Source organism: Engraulis encrasicolus, chromosome 13, assembly GCF_034702125.1.
Source record: "Engraulis encrasicolus isolate BLACKSEA-1 chromosome 13, IST_EnEncr_1.0, whole genome shotgun sequence".
NCBI classification, from domain to species: Eukaryota; Metazoa; Chordata; class Actinopteri; order Clupeiformes; family Engraulidae; genus Engraulis; species Engraulis encrasicolus.
This window is the reverse complement of record NC_085869.1, coordinates 43,410,395-43,421,723: the sequence shown is the minus strand read 5'-3', so window position 1 is coordinate 43,421,723 and position 11,329 is coordinate 43,410,395. Positions and strand designations below refer to the sequence as shown.

Sequence of the window (11,329 nt, the reverse complement as noted above, 5' to 3'; positions counted from 1 at the left end):
TGTATACTGTTGCCTGTGCAGGACCACACCTGATGGAGGATGTCTTGTGTTTAGAAAGTAAGGACAGTTAGGTCATTGTGGCTACTGTGGTTAAATAAAAAAATGTTTGACTTCTACTTCCATTAAGGGTGAACTTGAAAAATTGCTGAACATTGCGGAATGATGGTGGATACTGTCGGAAGTCTCATGGTGTTATTTCCATAATCTGGTCTTTACCTTTGCCTTCATTTGGTCACTAGTCGACTAATGCCAGGCTCAAACTACTGGACTTCCGATTTTGACAGTTGTGCCGCACACATTAAGAGGATCTTATCCCTGATCGTTAACACCTGAGACAATACCCTACATTCTATTTCGAGTCCTAAATGTCAAACATTCTTTTATAGCTACGATTTGCGATTGGTGACTCTTTGAACTGGTAAAATTTGATCTTACAACATTGGTCACGATGAGGAAATCTTGCCCGAGAATCGCTTGCAAACGTTCCACCAATTGTCCTAATAGTTATCTATGGGAAATGTGGAACTAAAAATCTGTGAACCAATATTTACCAATAGATTTTTTTTACATGTGTTCCGACGTACTTTCACAGCACGAACGCCCCAGTGAGTGACCTTGGGGGTGACAGAAGCAGACCTATGTAAAAATTGGAACACTGCAGATTGGGGGGAAAGGATGCATAATGGGTCATAACTTCTGAAGTAAACTACATACAGAGACAAATGAACACATTTTTCCATACATTACTGACCCAGTGAATTCAATTGAGGGGTATTTTTGGACATTCGACCACATTTGAACCCCGTTTTTGGTCAAAAACGGCAAAAAATTGCCTTAAATGTGTAGAAATGTTCATTTTTTTAATCATATTTCCAAGTTTTGTGTCCATTATAACCACTTGCTCTTCATTTCTCATTTACAGTATGACAATATACTGTATATAGTCTGGGTTTGATTATTCTATTGGTATTAAGCTGAAATAATAACCCAAAGTTTACCATTTTTAACCCTTTAATGCCCTACACTGGAGCCCAGACAAAAGGTTGCAGAAGGGGCCATAACTTCTGAAGTAAATTACATACAGAGACAAATTAACACATTTTCCCATACAATAGTGGCCAAGTGAATACAATTGAGTGGTTGTTTTGGACATGGACAAAAAACGGCAAATAAATGGCTTTAAAAGTGTAGAAATTCAGTCATATTTTCACGTTTTATTTCGTTCGTTTTCACCTCTAGCTCTTTATTTCTCATTTAAAGGATGACAATATACAGAATAAGGTATGGATTTGATTATTTTAATGGTATTAAGCTGAAATTATACCCCAAAGTTTACATTTTTAACCCTTTAATGTCCTAGACTGGAGCCCGGAAAATGATAAAGTTTGTCAGAATGTGGGATAAGTTTGAAGGTAAACCACATACAAATACAAATACAAATACAAACATATTTTCCCATACAATACTGACCCAAGAAATGAAATGGAGTGGTTGGTTTTGACATTTGATCACATTTAAACTGAATTCCAGGACAAAACAGCCTAAAACGTGTTGAAAATCAACTGTCTTTTCATTCGTTCAAATGAAGAATTTCATCAGTGTAAGTCCACTTTATAGGCCTACTCTATTTTGGCTTTTCAGGTTTGATGCTAAAGATTCACTAAAGTGAGATTTTGTTTCAGATTAATACCCAATACAATAACCAAAGTGATTTGGTACATGATAAATTAAGAGGTGGTAAAAAAAAGTACACAATAACATTGGAAACAATGAAAGGGTGGTGATTTTTTTGGACACATTTTAGGCCATTTATTGCTTATTTTGTCCAGAAATGCTGTGCAAGTGTTGCCAAAAGTAAAAAAAAACAAAAAAAAAAAACACTTCATGTTCTTTCTTGGGTCAGCATTGTATGGAAAATCTGTGTTCATCTGTGCCAAGGGCCCAAAAATGGGGTTAGTGCCAGGCAAATTCTCACTGCGTAGGCCTACATATTTTCGAAACCTGTGTGTCTCTGGAGTATAGTTGTCTGATAGCAAGTTAGACATCATAGCTGTTGGATTTAATATTTGTACATCCTCTCAAGAACCTGTCCCTGAGGGGGATTTTCTGAAAAGTGACTTTTTGTCTACCCACTAACAACAGGCCACAGAACCTTCCAAGCATCACTTTATCATTACTTACATTGTCCTTGATGTTGACAGACATAGAGGAAGGCATTATATGTAAATTGTATAGCCTATAAACCATGGCCGTCAATTGGTTTTTACAATTGAGAGCCTATTTTCTAATCATAAAAAAATCTCAACTAGTAGAATCATGCTGTCAATCCATAGTGTTGTGAATGTTTCACCAGGGAGAACCTTTCACCAGGGAGTTGAATTATATGAAAAATGCCATACTATGGGTATACATTAGAAATTTTTACTTTTCTGTAAGTAAGCACAACCTAATAAATGCATCAGATTTAATATTTTTGAATTAAATGAAATTAACTTCTCTACCATTGCACTGCAATGAAAAAGGTACATAAGAAATTCATTTATAGCATAATGAGACATGTGCCTTTAATTCCTAACAGCAATCTGCTGTGACAGGGCTCATCATGTGACCGGTAGGCACCAATACTCACGAACGGCGTGACGTTTTCCATGTGCTTTACGCCCTTTTGTGGGGGAAAACAGCCAATGCAAGTCAATTGGTAGTGTTGGGGTGTAGCCTCTTACTGCAGATGGGGTCGCCGGCGACCCGATTCACTTACTGAAAATGCTTAAATACATCAAAACAACATTGCTATGACATTACAGAGAGCCTTAGCGCTGCACTAAGGGGTTAATAAACAAAAGATAAGGACCTGTAGACTAGCATTGTTCACATGCAACATGCCGAAAACGCGCTGTGTTGCCGGCTGTTCAAATAATATTGCCAAACAGAGGTGGAGAAGCATGGACTGCGTTCATTTAGGCTAGCTGATGTAGTATGGAAGTTGATGAGACATTTGGTTTGATTTCCCCCATAAAGGGGCGTAATGCACATTTACGAGCAAAGTACCCGGATGGCCATTCATGCCTATAGGCAACATTTGGTGTTTTCAGGTACTCTTGGAGGGGGCAGCTTTTATTGTTTTTGGCATCGTGGCCAGTTTCCTTTCTCCTTGCACAGGCGTCCATGCCCAGACGGATCTGCACTATATGGAAAAGTGGCAGTCCTGTGTAGTCTCTTCAGCTGCTTGGAGTGTGGCTGCTAGCCGGTTTCTTGCCAGACTGCTGGCTTTGCTACTTGTGCAGCCACCATGTCGTCCGTAATCTGCCCTGATTGGCAGTCATCTAGTTGACGTGAATTGAGTGTCCAGTCCACATGTTTGTGACGAAGTTCACTCACTGCTTCATGAAGCAGCTTTTTATGTCTTGGGAAGTCAAATTAGATATTTCTGTCCACCTTTTTTGCCAAGCATCCAACCCCACCTTTCTAAGACCATGCAGATCTCATAGTGATCATGCAAATATCTGCGGAATTGCAAACACAACTATTAACTGCTGGGGGTGGGGTTGTGGCTTGACCTGGTAAACTGGATCACAGAATACCATCTCAGCTTGTCAGACTGGGGGACCTAACATCAGATTGTGTGGTCAGTAGCACTGGGGCTCAGGACCACTGACTGCCTTGGCTGTGCCCAGGACAAAGCCATCAGAAAGGGCCCCCAACTCAATACATTCAATGTAATGGAGACTGAATTCTGGGCCCCATCTCTCCCTGGGCCCAGGACAGTTGACCCCTCTTGTCAGCTTCCCTGCTGGTGCACCACAGGAAACCACATTTCCCCAGTAGCATTTACCCTATTCTGTACTCCACCGAATTCATCTACAGCTCAGAGCTGTTGCGTCACTAGGAGGGCACGGCCTGGCTAATACATTAGAGCATCTCTGAATGCACAGCATGTCGAACCTTGTGCTGATGGGCTACATTTGCAGAAAACCACACCAGATGCCTCTACAGTCAGCTAAGAACAGGAAAATGAGGCTATCTCACACAGGCTCACCAACATTGGTCAATATAAGATTGGACAATTACTGTAGCTGCTGCTTTTTTATCCAAACACGCATATTGGTGACAGTCCTTGGAGCAATGTGGGTTTAGGTGCCTTGCTCAAGGACACTTCAGTCATGAAGGATAAGGAGAGGTAAGGATGGGATTTGAACCTGCAACTCGGTGAACTTCAATCCAACTCCCTAACCATTACACCACGGATGTAAAAAAGTTTTTTTTTAGGTGACCATGAAATCCAAAGTTAACCATGGTTTATTGAGCATGGTTTGTGACTATGGTTAAAACATAGACACAAACCATGTTGAAAAAAAACCCATGAAAAACATGAATAACCATGATCCAGTTTTCATGGTTACCCAAAAAAACATGCATAAGCCATTGTAATACTATGGTTGTTTCAGAGTACTTAGAGAAACCATGGTTACTTTACTATAGTAAAACCATGGTCGATTTTCGTAAGGGCTTTAGCACCATTTGAACTATGCTGGAATGCCACAGCCTACCTGAGTATAGTTGAAGGCAGTTAAAGCAGTTCTGTAAGCAAAAGGGGGTCCAACATAGCACTAGCAAGGTGTACCTAATTAAGTGGTCGTAGAGTGTATACCTAGATACAACTATTTTTTATTTATTTTTTTTAATCTCCAACGAAAGCTATTATTAGCAGTGATGCAATCATGTATGATTTGATAAGGCATGAATTGCCATATTACATAATTTTATTTTGAAACATGAATAAAAATGACAAACTGGATGGTGTGACTATCAGGTTAAATGTTTATCTTAATTAATATTTATATTCAAACCACTGTAGAAAGCTGGAATAACAGCCAGAAGTGGTCTAAGCGAAACTGAGGCGGTTTTCTTTTGTTTCTTTCTTCAAACCGCATATTTCCCAAAGAGGGTGATCCAAATAGCTATAGTACCGGTATACAGATATATACTTCAGAGATACATAGCTCTCAGAAAAAAAAACAGAGTCAAACATGGGTCGCCCACCCAATTGCACCTCCACCACACTGACGTCTATGACAGTTTGATCATTTTAAATTTGATCAAAAGTAAAAAAAAAAAGGGAAAAAAAGCACTCCGTTTTATTTCTTGGGTCAGTATTGCATGGGAAAATATGCTCATTTGTGTTTGTATGTGGTTTACCTTCAAACTTATCCCACATTCTGACAAACTTTATCATTTTCCGGGCTCCAGTCTATTAAAGGGTTAAAAATGTAAACTTTGGGGTATAATTTCAGCTTAATACCATTAAAATAATCAAATCCATACCTTATTCTGTATATTGTCATCCGTTAAATGAGAAATAAAGAGCTAGAGGTGAAAACGAACGAAATAAAACGTGAAAATATGACTGCATTTCTACACTTTTAAAGCCATTTATTTGCCGTTTTTTGACCAAAAGCGCAGTTTAAATGTGGTCAAATGTCCAAAACAACCACTCAATTGTATTCACTGGGCCACTATTGTATGGACAAATGTGTTAATTTGTCTCTGTATGTAATTTACTTCAGAAGTTATGGCCCCTTCTGCAACCTTTTGTCTGGGCTCCAGTGTAGGGCATTAAAGGGTTAAAAATGGTAAACTTTGGGTTATTATTTCAGCTTAATACCAATAGAATAATCAAACCCAGACTATATACAGTATATTGTCATACTGTAAATGAGAAATGAAGAGCAAGTGGTTATAATGGACACAAAACTTGGAAATATGATTTAAAAAAAATCAAATTTCTACACATTTAAGGCAATTTTTTGCCGTTTTTGACCAAAAACGGGGTTCAAATGTGGTCGAATGTCCAAAAATACCCCTCAATTGAATTCACTGGGTCAGTAATGTATGGAAAAATGTGTTCATTTGTCTCTGTATGTAGTTTACTTCAGAAGTTATGACCCATTATGCATCCTTTCCCCCCAAACTGCAGTGTTCCAATTTTTACATAGGCCTTCTGTGCACCCCAACTTTGACGGGGTGTCACAGAAATTCCCATTGGATTTAGCCGTGGATAAATTGTGAGGTGTGTCCAGACACCTGTAAGAACACATGGTAAAAAAAATCTATTGGTAATAAATTAGTTCACAGATTTTCCAAAATATCCATATCTTTCCCTAACTATAAGGAGGGTTTTCAGTCGATAGTTGTGTAGTTTCATCCCGGCTTTAGGAGTGTGTGAATGGTATAAACTCCAACTGCATGTGCTACGGAATGCTCTCACCAGGGATCTGACATGTCGCTATTTACAAGTGGCTGAAGATGGACTTTCAACAAGACAAGTCCGCTCACTCTGCCTGTGCAAGATTTTCTGCACAACAATACGATTAGTGGGGATGAGAAGAGCATCAACAAACCTGGCTAGCGAAGAAATGCCCGCTGATTTTGACAAAGACCTCGTCGTTCTCGTCAGGTGTTTGGTCCCGAGGCACGATGACCTCTGCGCTGGTGAGGTTTTGTAGCTCATTCACCTGTGAATAAAGCCAAATCGCCCAGACTATTAGTCAACTTTAGGGGGGGAGAAAAGTCTTATTCTCTGCCCATTTCTCTCTCTCTCACTGCCCATTTCGTGACACCAGGGACACGGCGCAGGCCCTTGGACGGTGACATTTCTTTCATTCCACCACATACCACCCAGACGCGGCCACATCCTGTCACGAACACATCCTGCTAAATGTCAACACGATAGTGACACGCAGCGGGTGCCACCCCAGCAGCAAATCCTCTTAAGGCCCCCATCTTGCTTTAGCACCCGCCTGTGATGAAGCCTCGCCATTTTACCATTTCAACTTTCCCACCCAAAGGGCATACCATTAGATAAATCACTGGACAGTTACAAAGTTACAATGTCAATAATATGCTCTATTTTTCATTTATATTAGTGTTGGTATACAGCTATAGTCAATATGATATACAGGGTGTCCTCAAAAATATGTAAACACTTGAAACAATTTGTAAATTACATTTTGAAAATTAAATGAACAACTTTGTAAACATGATTTTATATTTTTTGTCATTGCCTGTTTTCAATCTATTGTTGATGTTCAGACATTTACAGTACTCTGGTACAGGTTCTCTTAACAACACCAAGAAATTTCAATGGCTGCTTTCAATGCAGTGACTTTTTGAAGGCCTCACAGTTAATCATTGTGAAACAGTTTCAGTGACTCGTGTTGTGACTCGTGTCTGTATTGTGTGTGCATTTTTGCTCGTGTGTGCTCTCATCTCACTTTCTCTCTCTCTCTCTCTCTCTCTCTCTCTCTCTCTCTCTCTCTCTCTCTCTCTCTCTCTCTCATCTGCAAAGTCTCACCGTTTTGCCCCCCTTGCCAATGACTCGGCCAGCAGCTGACGAGGGAACTTTGATATGCGTCTCCAGCTTCACCTCCTCTTTCGCCGTGAAGAAGTTCTCCTCTTTTAGCTTCCCAAATAGCCTGCCTTGGGCCTGGTGGAGGAGGTTATATATTTAGGATTTGACTCCACAATAATTACATTTCATTCATTGGATTGTTCATTCATTCACTCATTCTTCATTCAAAAAATGCAGGCTAAATGCCTTAGCCATGTTTGGGATAAGACACGGTCGGCCTATAAAACCTAAATATCTCAGCCTCTGAAGCACATAAAACAGTAGCAACTACTATCCAAATAGTAATGGTGCTACTCTTGTAACCGTGGATGATAGGGTTGATAGTTGACAGTAGGGGTGTTAACAATTAATTGATTAAAAAAATGAATTGCAATTAATCGCCAACTCAACTGGCGAGAGAGACCCAGGTGAAACGGGCATGGCGAAGTACGAAGTGTGAAAAGGGGTGTGAAGAGTGGGAACCTTTCAATCCTCTTCGGATTAAAGAACATAAATAGAAATTAATTCAAATTTAGCATTTCATCACATCTTTAAGCTGAATTTTCACCGCTTATCAAATTAATCGTAAGTCGAATGATACGATCAGTCAACTGACAATTAATGAATGAATCAATAATTTGAGTCCCTGGTTGACAATAATAAAAATGTCAGCGAGGGCCTCACCTTAAACTGGGCCTCTGGGGGCCCTGTGATGATGACCATCCTCTGGGTGACGTCTGGGCTTTCTGCGGGCGCGATCTGGAGGAGGACAAGCAACAACACAGCTCAATCACAAACACATTTCAGGACGCTTTGTGTACCAATGTTACGGCACTTTCATGGCCAACTGGCCGTAAAAAGAGTTGAAAATGATGATGATGAGGAGGATTTTGTGTGTGTGTGTGTGTGTGTGTGTGTGTGTGTGTGTGTGTGTGTGTGTGTGTGTGTGTGTGTGTGTGTGTGTGTGTGTGTGTGTGTGTGTGTGTGTGTGTGTGTGTGTCAAGTGTTTCATATTGACTGATGTGGTGGTGGGGGTCTTGAAGAATGTCTGGGTGGGCAGTCCATGTACATATTTGGGAAGGGCTGTGTGTGTGTGTGTGTGTGTGTGTGTGTGTGTGTGTGTGTGTGTGTGCGTGTGTGTGTGCGTGTGTGTGTGCGTGTGTGTGTGTGTGTGTGTGTGTGTGTGTGTGTGTGTGTGTGTGTGTGTGTGTGTGTGTGTGTGTGTGTGTGTGTGCGCGTGCGCGTGCGTGCGTGCACGCCTGTGTGTGAAAGACAGAGAATGTGAAGGCAGCAAAAGTTAAACATCCTTGTATGACTCAGTCTCCCGGCCTCTCCAGTCTCCACCACAGGATGAGCAGTTATAGCATGAGTCAAACACGGAGACCTCACATAACCCCCCCCCCCCCGTACCCCATTTCTTCTCACCTCTTCCCTTGTTATTCCGTACTTGTCTGAATGACTGAACGCTGGCACAATGTTGGCTGCCACTACTCATCTGGAGATACATGTATTTTGTACATTTTAATACTGTACAGTGTCCTCGAGCGTTTAGAAAGGCACTTCCAAATAAAATATATTATTATTATTATTATTATTATTATTATTATTACCCCTCAACCCCCGAATACCCCCTCAGTACCCCTCCCTCCACTCAATAACCCCCCAATACCCCTCCAATACCCCTCCAATACCCCTCAACCCCGTCCACTGTAACCCTCCATCCTGGCCATCTCCAAAGAGCTGCTGTGCTGTCTTCTTGCAACCCTGCCCTCATCACCGTAAAATTTGGGCAACCTGTGTACCAAAGTGCACTCCTGTTCAAACCCCCTTGGATTCCACACTTACATTGGCCACAGTGATTATTGAACAAAATTGCCAGTTAAAAAAAGTTTTAAAAAAAGGTAACAGCTAAAAGCATCACAGGAGAGAAGAGAGGGGTACCTGGTCCTGTCAAGCTGTGCATAACAGCATCTTAGGGGGTACAAAGTGTTTTTATGGAGTAAAAAAAATCAGGGAATTTAGGGAATGAAACGGTGTGGATCTTACCTTAATGGAGGCTCCGGCGAAGCGTGCGAGCTGCTTAATGTGCTGGCCCTTCTTGCCGATAATGGCCCCGACGGCCTGAGTTGGAATAAAGAGGTAGACCACCTCCTGCTCTGGAGCTGACGACTGGGGACAGGAACAGAACACCAACAAAGGAGAACACAGAGGAACAGGTTTCATTACAAACGTGGACACAAAAAAAAACGACTTTAAAAATGTCAACCAGACACCATAGACACATGCACACACACTAAAATGAACACTCACACACACGTACACACACACACACACATGTACGCACGTGTACACACACACACACACACACACACACACACACACACACACACACACACACACACACACACACACACGTACGCACGTGTACACACACACACACACACACACACACACACACACACACACACACACACACACACACACACACACGTACGCACGCGTACACGCACGCGTACACACACACACACACACACACACACACACACACACACACACACACACACACACACACACACACACACACACACACACACACACACACACACACAGAATACAAAGACTGTTCTGCTAAGAATTAGCGAGGAAAAAGCTATTTAACAAGCTCTACTCCAGATAATTTATCCAGGCTTGAAACCGCCTACGAACAAATGACTAACGAATAAACAGGCATGTGTATGCAGCATCTGACTAACCACAGAGGAGTCAGCAGCAGTCATTGTTGTTTTTTACTTGAAATACAAAATAACTAAAAAGAATAACATCCGGAAAATGTAAGTGTGACAGAAAACAGAGGTTCTTACACGGTTACATTACGAGAACTGCACTGCAACTTACAGTTGTAAGGCACAGGGTATTAGTTACAGTCCCTGGAACAATGTGAGGTTAGGCGCCTTGCTCAAGGGCACCCCCCACCCCACCCCCTTGCCACAAAGAATACTTTCACGACCCCACATCTCCAAACGGCAAAACATTTTTTATCTATCAATAGGCCCATATATACATTTAACAACCGTAGAAGTGAATACTGACCCTAACAAATTCATTAAATGTATGTTAGCTAACCTGCGGTTTTCCATTTTCATACAAAATCCCTTCTGTCTGCAACCCCCCTGCAGTACCCTCTGCAGCCCCTAGGGGTCCTGGCCCCCAGTTTGAGAACCCCTGCAGTAGGCCATGCCTGCCCCGTACTCGACTTAACTTTTTAAAAAATTATTATTTTTACTTTATTCATAGAAAGTAGCTTTATGTACAATATCTCAATGTAGTTTATCAACAGCATCTTTGTGGACAATGGTTCGGCAGTTCACTAACATTACACATCAAGTACTATACAGTTCAATAATCATTTCAGTTTCCAGTAAACAATACCCATCCCCAGAGGTCCATTTCCCTTCACATGCACACTTCTGTACTACTATAAATCCTGTTTTTTTTTTTTTTGTACATGAAATCGACACTAGACAGTTGACGCATACAATACCCCGTACTCGACTTAACTGATCAAGAAAACATCAGCGTGACAAGAATTTGACACAGCACAGAGGGGCCTACACCAAGGTTACCGGCTGTTCCCTCAGCGTTTTTGCCTTCGTTAGCTAGAGGGCCTCTTAAAAATTTAATGAAGGAGAGCTGTGAGTATTCACACAAGGCCCTTGACCTTCCGGATCGCGCAGAAGATTTTGAACACTGTATGCTGAGAGAGGGCAGAGGTGAGTGATTCACTGTGAGCTAGAATGAATGAGCGTTTAGAACCCACAGATGGGTATAAGAAGGATAGTAGTTATTGAATTATAATAAATCCACATCCTTAGTGTACTTGAAAAAAAAGTATGTTCGAGGGGTTTTGTCGAGGCTTTTGTCAGACGGGCTTACATCTTTTTA

General features: G+C 41.3%; 1 protein-coding gene across 1 annotated transcript in view; it reads right to left on the bottom strand.

Annotated features, from left to right (window-relative positions):
• The window catches only part of igf2bp2a (insulin-like growth factor 2 mRNA binding protein 2a), a 93,424-nt gene that overhangs the window by 3,971 nt on the left and 78,124 nt on the right, over positions 1-11,329 (bottom strand). Inside the window, exons 13-16 of the mRNA XM_063213995.1 lie at positions 9,434-9,556; positions 8,072-8,146; positions 7,352-7,483; positions 6,399-6,512 (exon numbers count right to left, since the gene is read on the bottom strand). Coding sequence (XP_063070065.1) covers positions 6,399-6,512; positions 7,352-7,483; positions 8,072-8,146; positions 9,434-9,556 — 444 coding nt within the window. The remainder of the gene's footprint in view (positions 1-6,398; positions 6,513-7,351; positions 7,484-8,071; positions 8,147-9,433; positions 9,557-11,329) is intronic.